The 19,826-nt window shown below is 38.0% G+C and overlaps 2 protein-coding genes across 4 annotated transcripts in view; one reads left to right on the forward strand and one right to left on the reverse strand.

Annotated features, from left to right (window-relative positions):
- Nucleotides 1-19,826, forward strand: part of Riox2 (ribosomal oxygenase 2) — a 46,039-nt gene that overhangs the window by 7,229 nt on the left and 18,984 nt on the right. Inside the window, exons 3-10 of one of the 3 annotated variants that reach the window (XM_048803485.1) lie at nt 482-601; nt 1,732-1,860; nt 5,510-5,613; nt 8,756-8,858; nt 9,636-9,807; nt 11,548-11,636; nt 12,904-12,993; nt 13,419-13,733. In XM_048803485.1, coding sequence (XP_048659442.1) covers nt 482-601; nt 1,732-1,860; nt 5,510-5,613; nt 8,756-8,858; nt 9,636-9,807; nt 11,548-11,636; nt 12,904-12,993; nt 13,419-13,577 — 966 coding nt within the window. In that variant the 3' untranslated portion in view covers nt 13,578-13,733. Of the gene's footprint in view, nt 1-481; nt 602-1,731; nt 1,861-5,509; nt 5,614-8,755; nt 8,859-9,632; nt 9,808-11,547; nt 11,637-12,903; nt 12,994-13,418; nt 13,734-19,826 lie in introns of those variants that run through there. The other 2 variants (XM_015478620.2, XM_048803486.1) reach the window with 2 other exon arrangements.
- Nucleotides 13,847-19,826, reverse strand: part of Crybg3 (crystallin beta-gamma domain containing 3) — a 120,463-nt gene continuing 114,483 nt past the window's right edge. The window contains exons 20-22 of the mRNA XM_015478299.2: nt 17,268-17,426; nt 16,197-16,356; nt 13,847-15,406 (exon numbers count right to left, since the gene is read on the reverse strand). Of these exons, the coding sequence (XP_015333785.2) occupies nt 15,318-15,406; nt 16,197-16,356; nt 17,268-17,426 (408 nt within the window). The 3' untranslated portion in view covers nt 13,847-15,317. The remainder of the gene's footprint in view (nt 15,407-16,196; nt 16,357-17,267; nt 17,427-19,826) is intronic.

A 19,826-nucleotide genomic window follows, 5' to 3' on the forward strand; every position in this document is an offset into this window, starting at 1 on the left:
TTTTTTTTTTTTTTTTTTTTTTAATTCCTTTCATTTCCATGCCCCTTTATCCATCAGCATGTCCTATCAGTTCTACTTCCAGAGTACCCCTGGGCTTTTCAAATTCTGATATCCCTCTTCCACCATCCTGCTCATATTTTACCTAGACTGCTATCTCAGTAGCTTCTAGACTGGTGTCTTACATTTGTACAATCTGATTTCCACCCAGGAGCCAGAGCGAGCTTTTAAAAATGTTAATTGGTTCATGTCATGTTCATGTCAAAATCCTTCATGACTCCATGACTCCCCATTGCTGCCTTGCCAGTCTATCATTTGCTTACTTCTTTGCAGCAGTGTCTATGCTAGAAGGGAAGATTCTTGAGGGCCCTTTACTGGTTAATTGTCTGATCTATGATAATTGTGAAAGGAAGGCTTCCTAAGTAAACAAAAACATTTGTTTTATTTCTAATTTATTTTTATCCCTCCCCCCTTTTCTTTAAAGGATGAGCTTTGGCGGATCCAGGAGAAGCTGGAATGTTACTTTGGCTCTTTGGTTGGCTCCAATGTGTATATAACCCCTGGAGGATCTCAGGGCCTACCTCCCCACTATGATGATGTTGAGGTGAGAGAAGAAGCATATTGCCCAGTGTGGAGAACAATGAGTTATTGAGAGCATGGTTATGAAGTTGCTCTGGGAGTCCTTGGGGTTCTTTTCATGTTACACTCTAAAGCTCCAAGACCAAGTCTGTGGCTGTTCTTTATGTGCACTCTCTGGAGATCTTGAACTCATCTAAATGTTGGGCCAAAACAAATCTCTCCAAATTGATTTCCTGCTCCTTTTCAAAGGGAGAGATTGTTTCCAAACTTACTAATAAAAGAACATCACATTCATTCTTTTGAAACAGGAATTTACTGAACTCTATAGAAAAGTCATTAGCTTTTCCTTTAATTTCACAAGGTATGGTCTTTGATATAATGAGATCACACATAATCCTGGCTTCTGCTCTCATTTTCTTTTTTTTTCCAATAACTGCCAAAAATATATATATTTTTTCCATTCATAGAAAACTTGGGACAGCTTGAATGAAGGTCATGATTTAATTTAAGCACTGGCACTTTAACAAATGTTGATTTCATTGTCATATGGTTTCCAAAAAAGTTAACTGACTTTTTATTTTTGTAAAAATATGAGGTATGTGATCACAGAGATATTAGTAAAAAGTTCTTTTTTTTTCCCCCTTCTGAGACCAAGTTGATAGTAGTACATTTTCCAAAAGAGTTTTTATTTCTATTCTTAATAGACCATTAAAGTATCTTTGGCTGAATAAAAAAATAAAAACTTGAAAAGTTTTCCTGTTTACCAAACCCCTTTTCAATATTTTAAGACTTTAGGCATTCCATTTAGCTGAAACTTGCCTTTTCCAACTGAGATTATGGGCTTTCAGAGGTCTGTAAGATGATTTCAAGAGTGAGACTGTTAATATAAAGAACTTGGCAATGCTCTAACAAAGTGAAAAAAAAATGAGTATCTGTTCAGTATCAGGATTTATGGTTACCTGTTTTAAAAAAATAAAACCAGTAGTAGCCACTTTTATTGCACGGAGTGACATGCATTTCAGATTCTCTCATTTTTAATTTTTATCTGAAACTTAGGATTTGTCTAAACCCCCTCAAAGAACTAATATTCTGAAAGATTTTGCACGTGAATTGTCAGGAAACTCTCTGACCTCCCAGGTCTGTGGCTTTTTATAGGTTTTCATCCTGCAGCTGGAGGGAGAGAAGCACTGGCGCCTTTACAAACCCACAGTGGCCCTGGCACGTGAGTACAGCGTGGAGGCTGAGGCCAGGATTGGCACTCCAACACATGAGTTCACATTAAAGGTATGGAGTGATCATATGGGCACCTCTTTGAGCTGGCCTGTCTCTGTTGCTAAGACAAGTTCAGGTTTGAGGTTTAGAGTTTGTGTAACCGTCCCTGTGGGAATGTATCCTTGGGACTCTGAGGTAGGATGGCTCTCCTTGCAACTAGCCAGCACAGGCAAGTTCTGAAGGAGTCTTGGGGATTTGTACTTAGAGAAGTGAGCTAAGGAAGTATTACACTGATTTCTCAAATAATCTATAACCATATATGATCCAGTTCAACAGAAATAAAGTTAATTCAGTGTACCATGAACTTCTCCAGAAAAAAAGTGAAAGATTTGGCCTTGGGCAGTTTTTCTACATCTAAGACAGCAGGCATCATGGGTTGTAGGTTGCTTAGGCAAAGCCTGGCCAAGAATTTCTTCATTTTTTTGGTTGCAAAAACTCTAGTATAACCCACATTCCTCCTGATTATGCAGCAGACTATTTTCTGCACTCCTTCTTTCTCCCTGCATATAGTTACTAGAAGAATAGTAATTAATGAAAGCTCTTTAGGATTCTTCCTCCAGGGGTCCAGGTGGCTTTATCATGTGCATTGGCATCTTTTTGCTGAGAAAATCTGTCTTTGAGCCGTTAGCATGGATGGGAACATAGCCAGTCCCCAGCAGGAGAGGTTGTTGAGAAAAAAACTTAAAGTATAAAAAAAGCTTCATAATTAAACTTTATACTCTACTTTAATTTCCTTTAGTGGCAATTAAACAATGGTTAATTCAAGCTATTCCAGAGATGCTTGTAATAGAATATATTGCAATGGAATTACTTACATACAGTTATTGTTTTTGTACTTATTTCATCTTCAAGTTGTAATTAGTATAGAATTCTTGTCAATGCCTATATCTGTTTCTGGATTTTTAAGATCTTTGCCTGTTTGTCTGCCAAGAACTAGAGGAAAGCAATCTCCTTTTTTAGGATTGGGCCTAATTATAGTGTAGTTAAGTAAATAAACAACAATAAAGGTAACCTTGGTTTTATATGCCTTTGGTGAGCAGTCACTAAACTATGGTCCATGGGCCAAACACCTGGCCTACTGCCTGTTGTTATGAATAGAATTTATTGGTACAAAGCCATACCTATTCCTAAAGTATGTCTGTGACTGCTTGCATTACATAGTTTACTAGTTGCCATAGAGAACACATGGCCTCAAGCGAAAAATACTATATTTGACCCTTTAGAGAAAGAGTTTGCCCGAGCCTCCCTTGTACATTTACCAGACTCTTGGTTGATTGTGTTTAAGCTAGAGACTAAGCCATCTGGGGTCTTTGAGGCCAGGGCTGAGTTGCTCAGGTGGACAGCCTGGCTATTTGTCATGCTGAAGAAAGTCAGGTTTCATAGTGGTCTTCAAGTATGGAGGGTGTGAATTCTCTGTACTGTCGCCATGGGACTTAGAGGATGAGATGGAACAGATGCCCATTAAACATTCAATGAACACTGTTTATTAACAGAAGCTCTGAGTCTCCTGGAAGGAGAAAAACAGCATTGTGAGGTACACTGCTTTTCAAGTGTGTATATGCACATACATGTGAAATTTTAATCAGTATACCTCTTCAAATGAAATTGCCCAGTATATGGAACAAAAGCTGAGTCACTCTGGTTGGGAGAAGTGTGTGGAAGATACTATGGGAGTGCTGAAGCCCTTGTCACCCATTTTCCCACTATTGCAGTGCTAGTCAATGCAGTATATCTGCCAAACCAGGAGTGTTAGGGTGAAGACAGCCCCCATAGCAAAAATAACAACCCTCTGCTTGGGGATCTGACAGAGCTAGTTTGAATTCAGATGTTATCACTTAGCTCCTGTACTTGGACAAATTACTTAAGTATGTTCTTCTTCATTAAAACAGAGATCATAATATTTACCTTGTAGGATATAAGAATTGAAGGATATTATTTTGATGCCCCCTTTACAATGAAATTACTTTGATGAGGTATAAAAGTATGTACTAGTGTTAATGATTTTTTAAAAAAATATGTATTTTTTAGTTGTAGTTGGATACAATACCTTTATTTTATTTATTTTTATGTGGTGCTGAGGATCGAACCAGGGCCTTGAAAGTGTTAGGCAAGCGCTCTACTGTTGAGTTACAACCCCAGCCCGTAATGATTATTTTAGTAACAAAAAATTTATTATAGTTCTGGAGGCTGGAGTCCAAAAGTGGTCTCCACTGTGTTGGCAGAATCACATTCCTTCTGGAGGGAAACTCTCAGGGAGATCTTCCTTGCCTTTTCCAGTGAGGGCTGGAAAGCATTGATCAAATGTTTGTGCAATGAATGAAATGTGTATGTGAGGCTCTCACCTACACAGGAGCCAGCAGAGAGACACTCAGTAAATGGTTCTTTTAAGTATCAGTAAAGCATTTATTTACCTGCAGTACTGTCAGTTTGGTAAAATCTAAAGCAAATCAGCAGCCAAAAATATAAATAAATGTATATTGCTTTTGCTTTGAGGGAAATCTTTAAAATTCTTTTAAAGGTGGTATTTCTTGAGTTCTGTCTCTAGGGCTCTTTTACTTAACTATTGAGCTAGACTGCTTCCCTTACTTCAGAGAGGAGATGAATGGCTCTCAAGATTCCTTCTCTCTTTAGGCAGTTACAGAATGTTGGTCTCAGTGGGATTAGGGAGGGGGTAGCTCAGGGCAGGAGTAATTTGGGAAGAATTTTTTCATCTGTTTATTTGGGAGAGAGTAAAGGGGTAAAAGGGAGTAGGCTTATCTGCCCAAGAAGATAATCTTTCGTTATATCTAGTTTGTAGGTTCAAATAAGAGTAATATAGTTTTTCATCCATTTATCTAACATTTTTTGAACATATGTTGTGTGTTGGGTGCTTTGCTAGGTTGCGCTCTGGGGAATATAAAATGGGTAATTGACCCTTCCTGGATGAGCTCAAATATTATTAGGGTGGTAGTGTGGCAGCCAAGATATGTAATATAAGCACATAGCACATACCCATCTTTGCCCTGGGATCTTTGAAAACTACATGTCCCTAATCCTATGGGGTATGGGGCTGTTACCCCATTCTAGTAAAAGAGAAACTGAGGCTTAGGGAAGATAAATGAATTGCCCTGGTCAGCAGTCCATAAATGGCAGCATCAGTATGACAAGCTTCACTCTTAACCAGGAGGGAGAGAAGATGCTCCCCAGGAACACCTTCCTGGATCCCAGAATCAGGCAGGGTAGTTTCAGGTGTATCTGGTGTCAGCTTGTGTATAAAGACAGTGACTCTAGGCCTGGAAGTTTCTGGTGGATTGTGGTTCACAGTGACAGGCTCATGGACACAGTGAAGCTGGATGGAGATTGTCCCATGAAGCAGTGGGTTTGAGTAGAGATCTGAAGCTCAATACCTATATTTATCTCATTAAAACAAAGAGGACTATCTGGGCACAATGGTGCATGCCTATAATCCCAGCAGCTCACGAGTTCAAAGCCAGCCTCAGCAATTTAGTGAGACCCTAAGCAACTCTGCAAGACCCTGTCTCTAAATAAAATACAGAAAAGCACTGGGGATATGGCTCAGGGGTTAAGTGCCCCTGGGCTAAATCCCAGTATCAAAACAAACAAAAAAAAGAGGACTGAGAAGTATAGCTCTTGTTAACTCTACCTTTTCTTTCTCCTTTAGCCAGGTGATTTATTGTACTTCCCCAGAGGGACCATTCATCAGGCGGACACTCCTTCAGGGCTGGCCCACTCTACTCATGTGACCATCAGCACCTACCAGAACAAGTAAATGCTCTGCCCTCAGCCTAGCATCCCAGGACAGCTCTGAGTTATGGCCCAAGCAGCCACATTCAGCAGGGACCTGAGAGAGTTGGCCACCTTCTCTTGTTTCTGTCTCCTTGCTGACTTCCCTATTTCTTTGATGTCTCATGTGTATGATTGGCCCATTGGACTTGCTCCTGGGAGCACCATGGATCTCACTCTATATAGAATACTGGGAAATTGCCTGAATAAAGGGTTTCATAGTTTGAAAAGAAAAAAAAAAAAAAACTGTAGCTATGGGTGTGTCAGTGTGTTAGTGATGCCAGGCTGGGCTTGTAATCTCTGTGTCTCTCTCCTTCTCCCTGTCTATCCCTACCTCTTTTTATTTTTAAAAATTATTGTGGCAAAATATATATGTAGCATAAAATATGTCATTTTGAATTATGTTTAAATGTAGAGTCTGTTGGCATTAGATTCGAACAGCCATTACCACTGTTTTCAAAACACTTCCAAAGTCCCCAACAAAATTCTGGAACCTTTGAAACCTCTTGATCTCTTAAGAGTTCCAGTTTTTACAGTCCATGAAATTTAAGTAGGAAAGGGAGCCTGGAACAGGGGGAACTAAAAGCACATGAGATAAAAATAGATCCACTTAAAATCATGACAGGAATTAGTTCATTTTTTCAGTAGGCATGCACTATTCCTGCTAGTTGTCAGGAATGCAAAGGTTACATTTTGATGGACTTTGAGAAAACTGACACTTTGGAAGTGGTGGCAGGATCAAGGGATGGATATGTAAATAGTTGCCAAACAGTGTGATAAATTCTGTCTGAGGTTTGCACAGATACCCGTAGAACATAGAGGAATTCACTTAGTTGAGTGCCAGGGAAAGTTTCAGAAATGAATTGACATTATCCCTGAGTGAGTCCTAAAGTGTGCATAAGTGGGGATGAGTCAGAAGGTTGGGGTAGGAGAGAACATTCTAGGTCCAGGGGATAATATGACCCTTTCCTACTTCCGAAGCCATGATTTACAAAATGAGTAAGCATGCCTCTGCTTCCTTACCTGATTTTCAGTATGAGATTTACCCCTATGCTTAAGAGCCTTACTGAAGGAACGGGCTAAAATTGGGCCTGAGGTCAGTTCTGTCTTTGCCCACAAGTAGAAGGCCCAAGCTTTATTAGGCTTCAATTCTGAAAAAAAAAAAAAAATGTCTTTGTCACTGTGGCTATTTGGGTTTCTTAAAGTGTGAGGAATAGAAAATCTGAGTCTAGCTCAAGAGCAGAACAACTGGGGGAGTAAGTCATAAGACCTGTAGAAGGGCCCTGCCACAGAATCTGGAAACAGAAGTTCATTCTGGGTCTAGAGTAGCTCTGGACTTTGCCAGCCAAGTTGTTTTGCCCCATGTGCATCTTCTGGTATCCCCTCATTAATGTTGCTCTGCTACCCCCTTGCTCCTGAATTTTCTCTGCTTCTGTTTCATTTCTGTTATTGTCACCATCTGGTTTTCTGGTCATTGCTTTTTGCTCCCTCCTTTTCTTTCTTCAGCTTTGTGTACTCATCATATTGGCTTATCCCATGCTGTCATCAGTTACTTGTGACCTCCCTTTGTATCACTGAACCTATTTGTTTCTGCTGTTAAATATTTGACTCTCACTCTGCTTCCCGATCCTGAGATTGAAGCTCTGGTAGGCTGCCCCTGGATCCCATCTCATCCTTATCCAGTCACCTGTAAGTGGGAGGAACTTTATAAGTTACAGAGGTTGCTGCCCATGTCTGTGGGTGGGCACCATAAATGATGTGTCTAGACTAGACTCTGACTTGTGTCTTGTGTAATTTGAGGACCGTTGCTCCTTGGAGGTCTTCTGCTCTGAGCCTGGGCTCTGTCAGCTCCTGCAGGAAGGTGAAGATTTGGGGCTTCTCCCCAACACCTTCTCATGGCAACATTATTGGAACATTTGGGGCCTGCTCTGTGGGGCAACAGCAGGTTGAATTGGCTGTTTTATCAAAGTGAACCCCTTAAGAGGTATTATTCCTGAATTTTGGAAAGTCCCGAGGTCTGTCCTAACTCTGTTTAGAGAACAGAGCACTGTTTTTTAACTGCTGTTGAACTCCTCTCAGTTGTTGCCATATGAGTTTCACCTATTAACGGTGCAAAGGAAGTAGGTATTTTATGCTGCTGCATGTGTCCTACAGTTGAAGCTCAATTAAAAGATGTGGCATTAAGTCACAAAGCAGAGAGGCCACCAGGTAGTGGATACCTTGGGGAAAGTACATCTCAAGTGGATTTTGTCCTAATTTGCCACTTCATCAGAAAGGGAACATAAAAGTGTTAATTTTCCTTACTGAGTGAGAAGCAAAAGTCATACTGTGAATTTCTATTTTGCACATAGCCAGCAATTTGATATCTGCTGGTAACACAGGAAAATTTTAAACAAGCTAAGAAATGTTTAAAGAGGGCAACCCCACAGAGAGTGTTTCTTACAGTGGCACTTGGTTAAGAATGAGCCAATTTTACTACCCCAGAGAAAGCAAAAGTAATTGAACACTGAGCTTATCCTTAGATGTTATTTTTGGCCACTGGCTTCTCCCTCTACCCCAGTAAAACCATTGCTAGAAATCAATTCTTTTGAAATAGTTGTTGGTGGATATTTTACTAAAGAGCAGCTTCCCTCTTTTAAAGTGCAGTGGAAAATGTAACATTTCACTGTTCAGGTAATTACATAGTCTGGAGATCTTGCTGTTTCCCTAAATGTATTCCTCTTGGATTTATTGCATAAAAGATACTTTTTCTAGATCGCCTGAGTGTTAAATTTCCTACAAAGCTCCTCAGAGATACTTGTGTTAAAGCTTTGGTCCCTTGGACTTCCTATTTTATGACAGTATCTGATTATTTTTCTGATATCTTTAAGAAAAATCGTGAATGAAATTTAACTTTCCACTTTTAATTTTCCAAGTGAGTGCCTGCAGAGAAAGAAGCAGTGTGATCAATGAAGATCTTAGGTTTTCATGTTGAGTAACATCAAATTAATTGAATTCAGAAAGCTTGGGCTGGGAGGTTGAAACCCCACTTGTAGTTTTTGGTTTTATTAGTAATAGGCATTTTGCATATATTTGTGTGTATTCACTGGTTTTTATTCTTTCTTTTTCATGGTATATGTTCTAGTTCATGGGGAGATTTCCTTTTGGACACCATTTCAGGGCTTGTGTTTGATACTGCAAAGGAAGATATAACATTACGGACTGGAATACCCCGGCAGCTGCTCATGGTAAGAGTAAAGAAAGGCATGTGGAGATGAAAGTGGCAGCCTCAGCCCAGGCCAGTTGAAGCCCTACCTTCTTGGGGATCTAGGATTCTTTACTCAGCTGAGCCAAGTTCTTCTGCTGTGTTGCCTGCTGAGCTATATGATTTGCAAAATGAATGGATGCCATCCAGAGATCGTGGGTGTTGCATAAACAGCTCTCTTACTTTATTTCACAGTGATAGTAGCAGGCATTGTGGAGTGCTTGTTGAATAAATTGGCCAGGAGAAATACACATGATGGGAAATGAGGAGGAAATAGAGGTTTGTTCCAATGATGACTTAGAGAAGAAACCCACTGGAGACCCAGGCCTTTGTGTATTCGCTGGTGCTCCTGCATATTTTTGCATTTTGAAATATGAGTACTGTTTGGTTAGTTTTGAGAAGATCATTAAATGAGGGCTGGGTGGAGCAAAAGTGAAGCAGGACCTTAGAATAGTGACTTGCTTTCCAAAGGCAGAGCCAGACTGCACTATATGTCTAAGGATCCCTCTTTCTAGGAAAAATCCTGAAAATTGTTCTTTTTTTATTAACAATAGGCAGCATAACATGAATGGGTTATGAAGAAGTAATAGGATAAGGTTCTTAAGAGCTCTGGTTATTCCTGTCCTCTCTTGAAATGACACAGAATTTTGTCTGTAGTGTGTGGTTGGTGTTAGGCTCAGCATACTACTGTGGAGACTGGGACCGCTGCAGTAAATTCTGCTTGAGTCCCCACCAAGGCTCACTTCTGTGTTTTTAGCAGGTGGAAACCACAACAGTTGCAACAAGATTAAGTGGCTTTTTGAGGACTCTTGCAGACCGGCTGGAAAGCACCAAAGAACTGCTTTCATCAGACATGAAGAAAGATTTTGTTATGCACAGACTCCCCCCTTACTACACGGGAGATGGAACAGAGCTGTCGCTGTCGACACCAGGTGAAGCTTTCTGTTTTCTTCTAGGTAGTCGGGGCTGGGGCGGGGGGTACATTTGAGGCTTTCCTGGGTAGGCCCCTCTTTGAGCAGATGGAAATTAAGAAGCAATTTAATATTAATGTGGGCATAAATCCATTCTTAGCACATAGAGTTAAACTAGATGGACTGCACTCATTAGCATCCTGTACCTCACAAGTCATTTGCAAAGAACTTATAGCATGCTGGAAAACAAGAGCCCTGTCTTTGGGTTAGGAATATAGATATATATACTTATGTGTACTCTGCTAGTCAAAATCTTCAAGAAATTTTAAGAACTTAAACACTGAAATAATCTTGTTGGAATTAAGGCAAAGGTGGGTAAAATGTTATCATTGTCAGATGAAATGCAAGAAAACTGAAGTCACCACATAAATTAGGTGACTAATTTATGACAGGTTTAGGCTGCAACTGACATAATGCCTCTGGATAGAGGATGTCAGTGTCTTTTAGGAGAGGCTACAAGAGAACAACCTCTTGAACCCAAAGTTGTATTTATTGATTTGTTGCAATGGAGAAGACTGCACACCATTGGAAGGGCATGAGAAAGGACTTAGGGATGTGGGCCTGAACTAAATGATTTTGGAGAAGGTTCGAGGAAGTAGAGCATTGCTCTGGATTGATGCTGTCAGGATGAAGGATTTAGAAGAGACCCGGTCAGAATCCTTCTTATCCAATGGATAGGAGGAACACATAAGGCAATGTTACGATGGGTCAGCAGCAGCAGTCATTCCTTAGCCAGGTGGGAGTGTGGTCACTGGCGGTTTGGACAGTGTTCTTGTTTTTGTCTGAGTTCAGATATGGGTCTAGAATGTTTTTATCTTGACCTGTCATGGTTAGGGTGGTCCTATCTGACACTGTTGCTTCATAAAAGGCCCTACCAGCTGCCAGGCCAGCTCACTGGCTGCTTCTCTTTTTCAGAGTTGAGTGAGGGGTGTATTTTACTAATCACCAGGTTAGAACCACTGAAATAAACAGTACTTTGAAGGGAGTTGAGATTTTTATTGCATCCACTCAAATCAAGTATTTTACCAGCAGTGTTTTAATCTTTAACAGAATAGAATTTGCTAAGTTCCATCTAAGTTCCATCTTATGACCCAGAATGTTTTCCCTAATGGTTTCCTTGTCTTAGCTCTTCTAGTCAATATTAAGTTATACCTCCCTAAGAGTCTCCCCAGCCAGAGGACCTTGTAAGGCCTGCCAGTAATAGTGACTGCGTTTTTACTAAGTTAAGTTCACTTTAGAAAAGAGTGACTATTATTTTTTTTTGTGTGTGAACTTTATCAGATAGCTTTTATCCGACACTATACTTGACCTACATATACTTCCAGGGCCACACAGTTAAGAATAGTTAAGAATTGATGGAGTGGTACAGTTTGAACTCAGATAGTCCCTTGTGTCGGAAAAGCTGTTGGAGGATAGATACTGGAGAAATAAGTGCTCAGGCCAGATGGCAATATGTCCCAGTCTACTGCAGTAGCTACCACGTTTTGATGGCATTATTTTTACCTGTTGGATGTACTCATGAACTTTTATCTAATTGTGTATCTGTCTTAACAATAAAGATAGCTCCATAAGCATAAGGATGCAAACTCATATTTGGATTCACCTGCAGACTATTAGTTTCCTAACCATTTGTACTGCAAGCAAGTTTGAATGGCTGGTTTCCTTTTTTGAAGGGTTGGATTTTTCTTTGGTGTTTTCTAGGTGGAAAATTACCAAGGTTGGACAGCATAGTGAGTCTGCAGTTTAAGGACCACATCATCCTCACAGTAGGGCCAGATCAGGATCGATCTGTGAGTATTCCAAGAGGGATTTCCTCTCTTCCCAGGGTCTTTCCACTATAGGCCTCAGTTTATTATTCAAAAGGAGTATTGGTCCTTGCCCTTCTCCTTCAGGAATCCATTTGTGTTCAGTTTACCATCACTCTGGTCAGATAATGCCAAAATCTTACTGTTCCAAATTTTCCTTCGTGTTGGATACTTGAGGGCTTCCCCTCATCCCCTCAGAGTCTCCTCCTTCATTTCTAGTTATGTAAATATGTCTGCTCTTGGCTTCCCATCCTACTGCAGGCCATGTTTTTGAGAATCCCTGCTTCAGTCCCTCTCTGATCATTTGCATCAATTTCTGTGTGGTTTTGCTGATATTTCTTCTCAACTTCTAATCCCATAGATCAAAAATAATAGTCTACACTCTGTAACCCTGCTATCTATCTAGCCCATGATTCTCAAAACTAGCTGACTGTGGAATCAGCAAGAAAGCTTTTAAAAAATTAAATTCCTGGGGCTGGGGTTGTGGCTCAGTGGCAGAGCACTTGCCTAGTATGTGTGAGGCATTGGGTTCAGTTCTCAGAATTGCATATAAATAAATAAGGTCCATTGACAACTAAAAAAAGAATTAAATTCCAAGTCTCCTGTGGTCTGGGTTAGAACCTCTGCATTTATGGTTTTTTAAAGCTCCCTATACTAAGGACCTTGAGGACTGTTCCATACCCTGTTTCTTCCTCATCAGCTCATTTGGAAGGTGCCCCATGAATGATTGAGGAGGAATTCACACGTCTTCTATGTTGTACCAGCCATCAGGGCCAGACCTGGAAGGGTTGACATATATAAAACCTCAAAAGTACACTATTAAAAAAATTCTAGTTATTTTGACAACCAATTAGTTTGAGACAATGTGTAACAAAGAATGACAAAAGGTTCTAGAAAGAAGTAGGGGTCATTTGGGATGCTATCACAATTCAAGTGTCATTCTTCTATAAATTACACAGCTTTTTTTTTTTTATTTATTGGCTACAAAGTGTGCAGATATGATTAATATAAATCAAGTTCCTGAAGATACCATCTTTTAAAATAATGACTTTTAAGTTCCCATTGATGAATTATACAATGTGTATATGTCCATACATATAACTTTTTGCCCAAAGGATTCCTTAAAGATTAGATATAATTTCATTTGAGCAACATGACTTTAAGATTTTTCTTAGTGTTCACTTACTGGAAAACCCTCTTAGTACTGAAGCCCTCAATATTTGTTGATGACTTAACATTCTTTTCTTTAAAGGATGAAGCTCAAGAAAAGATGGTTTACATCTATCATTCTCTAAAGAATAGGAGAGAAATACACATGATGGGAAATGAGGAGGAAATAGAGGTTTGTTCTAATGGAAACAGATGTCGTTGCTGAGATTTGGGTGGTGACTGGGAAGAATCAATTATTTTTTTATTTATATGTAATATGCCTTTTATGGCTGCATTATGGACTTACCTCTTGATATCACTGTGATACAGACCAGTTTTAAAAAGATACTAGCTGGAACCTGTAGCTTTATAGGAAAAGTAAAATAAATGTAAATGTAAGGCATTTCAAATGACTAATAATACCACTACTTAAATTAGAATGATTTTCATCTGATTTAAATGGGCATCAGCAAGTTTTGTGACTTCTCTAATTTTATAGTTGATGAAAAGAGCTTATCTGAAGTTTCTGAAGGGTATCAAAAACAACAATGTAAGGTTTATGTGAAAATGCCACTTCAGCAAACTAAGTTTTTAAAAATTAAACTTATCCTTTTTCAGTCTCATGGACTTCGTTTCCCTTTTTCACATGTGGATGCACTGAAGCAAATTTGGAATAGCTCAGCAATTTCTGTCAAGGACCTGAAGCTTACTACAGATGAGGAAAAGGAAAGCCTGGTATTATCCCTCTGGACAGAATGTTTGATCCAAGTAATCTAGTGATGTTATAGAATCAAATAACTGCTATTTTACATGCTCATTTTTTAAATTTTTTTTAATGGGAAGTTGGGTAGGAGAAAATTGTCAACCGTCCTTACTTATCAATATATGGGAACATGGAAGGGGAAAAAAAAAACAAAACAGGAAATTACAAGGTGTCCCAGAATGTGACAAAACCATATTTTTGACAAATTTCTTTAATCCAGTGTGGTAGAAAAGGCACAACTCCAAAAATGTATGATGTAGAACTAAAATGTCATTAATCTTTGTTCTTTGGAAATAACTTCTTTAATGCGCCTTCTTGGCTCTAGAACAATTTTAAAAATATTAACATGAAAAATTTTTTTTTTACAATGAAAATATACATACCTTGGTGTATACACAAGCTTCCCTGTTAAAATAAAGTTATCCCTATAACATTAGTCTCATTAAATAATACAGCCACACCCATGGGAGGCACTCAACATCTATGGACTTGAGAAAGTTTTTAGATTCTGCTTAAAAGATGACAAGAGCCTGAGATTTCAGGGGGAAAAAATATTTACATGGAAACACCAAGTCTATAAAAAATACTCAAAATAATGGGTCTTGAGTTTAAAATATTGTTATTTTTACATTCTAAAGTGCATATAGGTTGATATTTTTAAAAATATCATTAGAGAATTTAATCTTTCTATATAAAAATAGAGTATTTTTCTGCATTCTGGCAAAAGTTGGGAATGAAAGAAACAGTTGTCTCAAGGTACATTTAAATCCAACTCAGGAAGGAAAATGCTTTTGAATTGTGCTGTTAAAGGTGGTAATGATTATTGGAAACTAAGTAAAAAATTATTTCCTGATTTTGCTTTAATATAAGCTATTTAAAATGGGAGTGAAAACTAGTAGAGAAATCAACTGCACCTTTACTTGAAAAGTAAATTTGGACAGAGTTTTATTTCAGGCAGACAAAAATTTGACTCTTATATAGGAGTGACATACTTTTTATGAACATTTCTCCTTAATGGCAAATCAAGCAAAATCTAGGGCAAGGTCTCAGCACCAGGACAGGTCACCCAATGCTAAAATGTGAGGTTGGCACTCCAAGGTAACATGCATTTTCAGTTTGAAAGACTGAGCAAAGAATGGCCACAGAAAATATTCCAGTCCTGGTGCCTTTTGCCTAATAAAGCTGAGGTCCCTCCATGGAGTCAGTTAAAAGTATTTAAATACTCATGGGATACTTCTATTATAAAAGCTTCAATACAGAAATTTGAAGACTTATTTACACACAGCAGCAGCTTAAGAGGAAGTCTTTTTAAATACATTTTCAGATGTTTCTAAAATTATTTTTTTTACAAAAGTATGATATAGTTTATTTTCCTGTGCTTTGCAGTCATACAGGTGTCTGGTGGGATATTAATAGCTAATACAGGTGACAGCATCACCAACATCCTATAGTGGGCCATCAGGAATAGCATTCATGTTTGGTAGATAGGAAAGAAAACACAGACTTTCGGAAACTTGCTCACCATAACTGGAATCCATCAGGAATAAAACTTTTCCCAGAAATCATACCATTTTCTTCATAGATACACTGAATAACTGGCAAGAATATGGTGCAAGAGCAGCAGCCTTAGCTCCTGAAGGAAAAGTTGATTCTGTGCAGCGATTCAGTAGAGGGCACAGTAGCTTCCTTTCCACATGCATACATCAGTGAGGGAGGTGAGGTTCCTTTGCTCCTTCTAGGGATGGTGTTGATTCTCACAGTATTTCAATGTCCCATTTCTGTGTTTCTTTTCCCTCCAGGGGCTGATTTACAATGACATGAGTCTTGTCACAATAGTTTCCTCCTGAAATAGAAATTCCAAAAGAAAAGATTATTTGTTCACACCGGTGCTAAGCAATTTCACCATTTTCACAAGCTTTTGTTCAGCCCACAGCTTAAGTAGATGAATATGTCATTTACATAGTGGTCTGAAGTGAAAAATAGAGTTTGAACAGGCCATTATTCACCTCAAATTGGACCTTATTATGACTCACATTGAAAAATTAAGAGGTATAATACGTGATTGTAGAAGCAGTGTGCCCTAACAATGCCATGCTTCTGAACAAACTGCTTTGAGAGAACTCTGGCTGGATGTCAGGTACTGTGCTTTTGTTTCTACATCTGCAGAGGCCGTGTGACTAAAGCCAATTAAAGCAAAAGCCATGAGTAATATGGCCATGACCTTGCTGAATTAAAAAACAAGGTTAACTGACATCTACCTAAATTTTAACTGAAGACTGAAGGACCTTGATGACTCAGGAGAAGAAGATAGAGATATTCCTTTTCAAGAAACAGATGACATTATGGTTTATGATGCTTCAGTTGAGAATTGTTCCCAGGGTTTACAAACATTACAGTTGCAAATGAAAATTTTACAAGTTTACTAATGAACAAAAACCTTTTTAAAGACTTTGTTGTTGAGCTTTTCCTGCTTGATGCATATAGTGTATTGGTTTGTAAAAATAACTTTTTTCAAGCATAAAAGCATAAAGGATCATTTCCCTCATATATCAGAATGTCCTTTACTCAGAAGAGGTTTAGAATTTAAGCTGATATCCAGGGATACAAACATTTGCATATTATCAAAGGCCCACCTTTAACATCAAGGACAAGTTGCTCACTGAGATAAGAACTGATGGTGCCATTTTTATTCAGTCTCCATTTTTGCCTGAACTGTCCATGTTCAGTCCATAGGGCTACCTTAGCTCCAGGTGTGTCCCGGCCACCAATCACATCAAGACATGTATCACTGGCCTAGAAGCATGAAGAAATAGAATGGCAGTACCACATTATATTTGCTAACATCAATTTAATTAGGGCCCCTTTTCTTTCAGATGAAGAAGTCATAGACATCTAAGTACCATGTCTTAAAAGAATAGCCTATAGTATAATTTGAGTAAACATCTTAAATCTTTATGGCTGAAGGGAGGAGTTGGTACAGAAACTGAAACAGAGGTCCTGTACTTATTTTTAAGAGGGCATGCACATTTGACAACAGTGTTCAGTAAAGTTTTATTGACTTGGAATTAAATGTTAAGTTACTGTTAGCTTAAAAATGTATTATGTTGATCTTGTTTTTCTTCTAAAAATACTGGATGTGCTGAAGATAATCCAGACAATAATTGTTTTTAGATGCTTTTCATTTTTGAAGCATGAGATGTATATAAGTCATTAGTGATACAATGAAACATGTTTTTATTTTTTTTTAACCTAATGTTCTACGCTCCACAGTATCAATAATGAAGGGTCACAAAATAAATGAAATTAGTTTTCATTTTCTTAACATCCTCTAATAACAGCTGCTTCTACTACCACTTCATTATGTATTTTGAAAACAAAGGAGTTTTAACATGTTTAGATTCACATAGCTGATTTTTATTTCACAAAAGCACGTTGTCCATTTTTGATCCAGTGACTTACATCACTGGTTTAAAAAAATAATTTAGGCATATCTATAGCATGTGATAACCATGGTTTTTCTCAAAACCTAAAATTTCTAGATCAAAAATTCTTAGTTGATTTTACTTATAAAAGTGTTTTTATGATCACACAGTGAACTGTCTCTAGGAAGCTGCAGTTTCATTTATGCCAGTTAATTTAACTAGATTCCAGTTTCCAAAGCCAAACACCAAAAAGTAGGGTACTATATCAGTGGGGATGTTTACCTTGGATTTAAAAAGTCCTCGACAGTAATACCAGATCTGAGTATTCTTTCCACTGTAGGGAGAGATGCACACCGACATCACCCTTGTGTCAGCTAAATTTCCAGTGACTGTCAGATATTCATCTTGGGCTCGGTTCTTTATTCTGATGTACACTGCAGGCTGTGATGGGAGAAAAAGCCATTTAAAAATAACTTTTCAAAGCTGGAAATTAATCCTTCCAAAGAAGGAAAGCTGTGAGGCAAAGTGAGAAGTGATTAGATATTTACATCACTTTCACTCTTATTTCCTTTAGCTAATATGTATAAATTTATGTTTTATATTGCTCCTGAGACTATTCAGCACAAAGCTGAAATTATACAATCTAATACTTCCTGGAAAAAAAGGGTAAAAGGTAATATTTTCATTCACTACAACTATGTGTGTGGCAAGAGGTAGGGCAGTGAAGAATTCAGGACTTGGTGGACTTTGCTCAATAATGTGTCTCAGCTGCGCTAGGGGAGTAGGAATACAGGCAAGAAACAACCTACTAGACAAGAACAGTAATCAAACATTCTGTCTCCCGCTGTGATTAAATGTCAAATGACTACTGTGGAAAGTCTTAAAAAACCCAGGTAGGCAGAAAACTAGAAGCTCTGGTAATCTCTCTTTACCTAGGACTTTTATATGTCTTCAAAGGAAGACACCACATACGTTTAATCACTACTTTGGTATTCAAAAATCGCATAACAAAGGAATTATCTCCTTGGCCTGGAACATACAAAGGAATTTTTAAAAATACACTAAATCTGGGAATACCACTAAGAATAATAGCAAATATTTATTGCACCTTCAGTATCTTGTCAAGCAATATATGTTAAATGCTTTCTGTGTCATTATGCTAAGACATACAGAATTCTTACTGTAAGAATTAAGGGTAAGAGTTAATTATTAATTATCTGTAAGGATTGTAATCAATACAACCCTTTCTGAATGTATGGTTACTGACCTAAGTTTTAAAATAAAGTTAATGTAGATGTGGACCCAGATGTATCTGCATGAAAACCCTTCCTGCTAACCAGCATGCTCCAAAGCCTATGCAGAAATGCAGTAATTATTCTTAAAGACAAAGGGAATAAGAGGAGTTTCAAGGGTGGCAGGGTAGGTAAGATGAAGGAATAGGGCACGTGATGGAAGCTCAAGAAAAACCATTCTTTCCGGGTCATGATTTAGGCCTCCAGCCTCAGTAAAAATATAGGATATCAACATTTCCTCCTGTGGTCAAGTGTTGGTATCTCAGTCAGAACCTTGGCTAAGTAATAATAAATGGTTTGGTAGTTAATAAGAGAGCACTTTCACTCTAAGAAATTTAAGTGCTAGGTAAGTGCAACATGGTATTAGGGTTAAGACCACAAGTGACTATTCTGCTTTTGAAACTTGTGATACATCAACATGAAGGTAGTTGAATTTTGGTAAATTGCTATCATGTTTAGCATTCCTCAAGAAATAAATATTCTGAGCATTTAAATTGGCAAACACAAGGATAAATTATCCCCTCATTGTTATACAAATTTACATATAAGATGTGAGGGGAAAGGGAAAAAAAATCAAGGGAGAGAAATGAATTACAGTAGATGGGGTAGAGAGAGAAGATGGGAGGGGAGGGGAGGTGGGATAGTAGAGGATAGGAAAGGTAGCAGAATACAACAGCTACTAATATGGCATTATGTAAAAACGTGGATGTGTAACCGATGTGATTCTGCAATCTGTATACGGGGTAAAAATGGGAGTTCATAACCCACTTGAATCAAATGTATGAAATATGTCAAGAGCTTTGTAATGTTTTGAACAACCAATAAAAAAAAAAAAAGGATAAATTATCTGGTCACTTAGATCAAGTGAACATGACCTCTGCTTAGCAAAACATTTCAAATGTTTCAGACCACTACTTGCACATTCATGCTGCAGCCAGAATGTAGTTAAATTTCTATAATTCAGCCTGGTCTCCCAATGCAGCTATTATTAATTCTAGAAGCTTAAGTATATCTTTATTACAGTTTCATTACCTTGTACATGTAAGAAAACAGGTATGACCTTCACAGATGATAGAATTCCAATTACTTTAGGACTAAGCATCACAGTTTTAATCAATTAAATCAAGCAAAGTACTAATTACCCTTATTAACATATGTGTAGTCTGACTCCTCTGTAATTATACTTAAAAACACTGATATGCATTATAAGTACCTTAGTGACTTCCTAATTCCCAACTTCAAAGAGGATCACATTTTAATTATTCCTGAGTTTCTAAATATGCACTAGAGCCACACCAATATCCTTGCCAAAAAGTTAAATATAGCCCCCAAATTACTATTTTAGAAAGCCAGAATTCTCTTGCTGGGTTTTAAAGCTATGGCCTAAATAAACAGGGAAAATAATCTATTAAAATTTTTTGAAATTAAATGTTTAATCAGAACTTGACCAGGAAGTGCCTAAAACACAATGCAGGAGAAATATACTTATTGTCAAATAACTTTCATGTAAAATTAGAGGCTGCTATTCTTTTTTTTTTTTTTTTTTTTA

This window comes from Marmota marmota, unplaced genomic scaffold, assembly GCF_001458135.2.
Source record: "Marmota marmota marmota unplaced genomic scaffold, marMar, whole genome shotgun sequence".
NCBI classification, from domain to species: domain Eukaryota; kingdom Metazoa; phylum Chordata; class Mammalia; order Rodentia; family Sciuridae; genus Marmota; species Marmota marmota.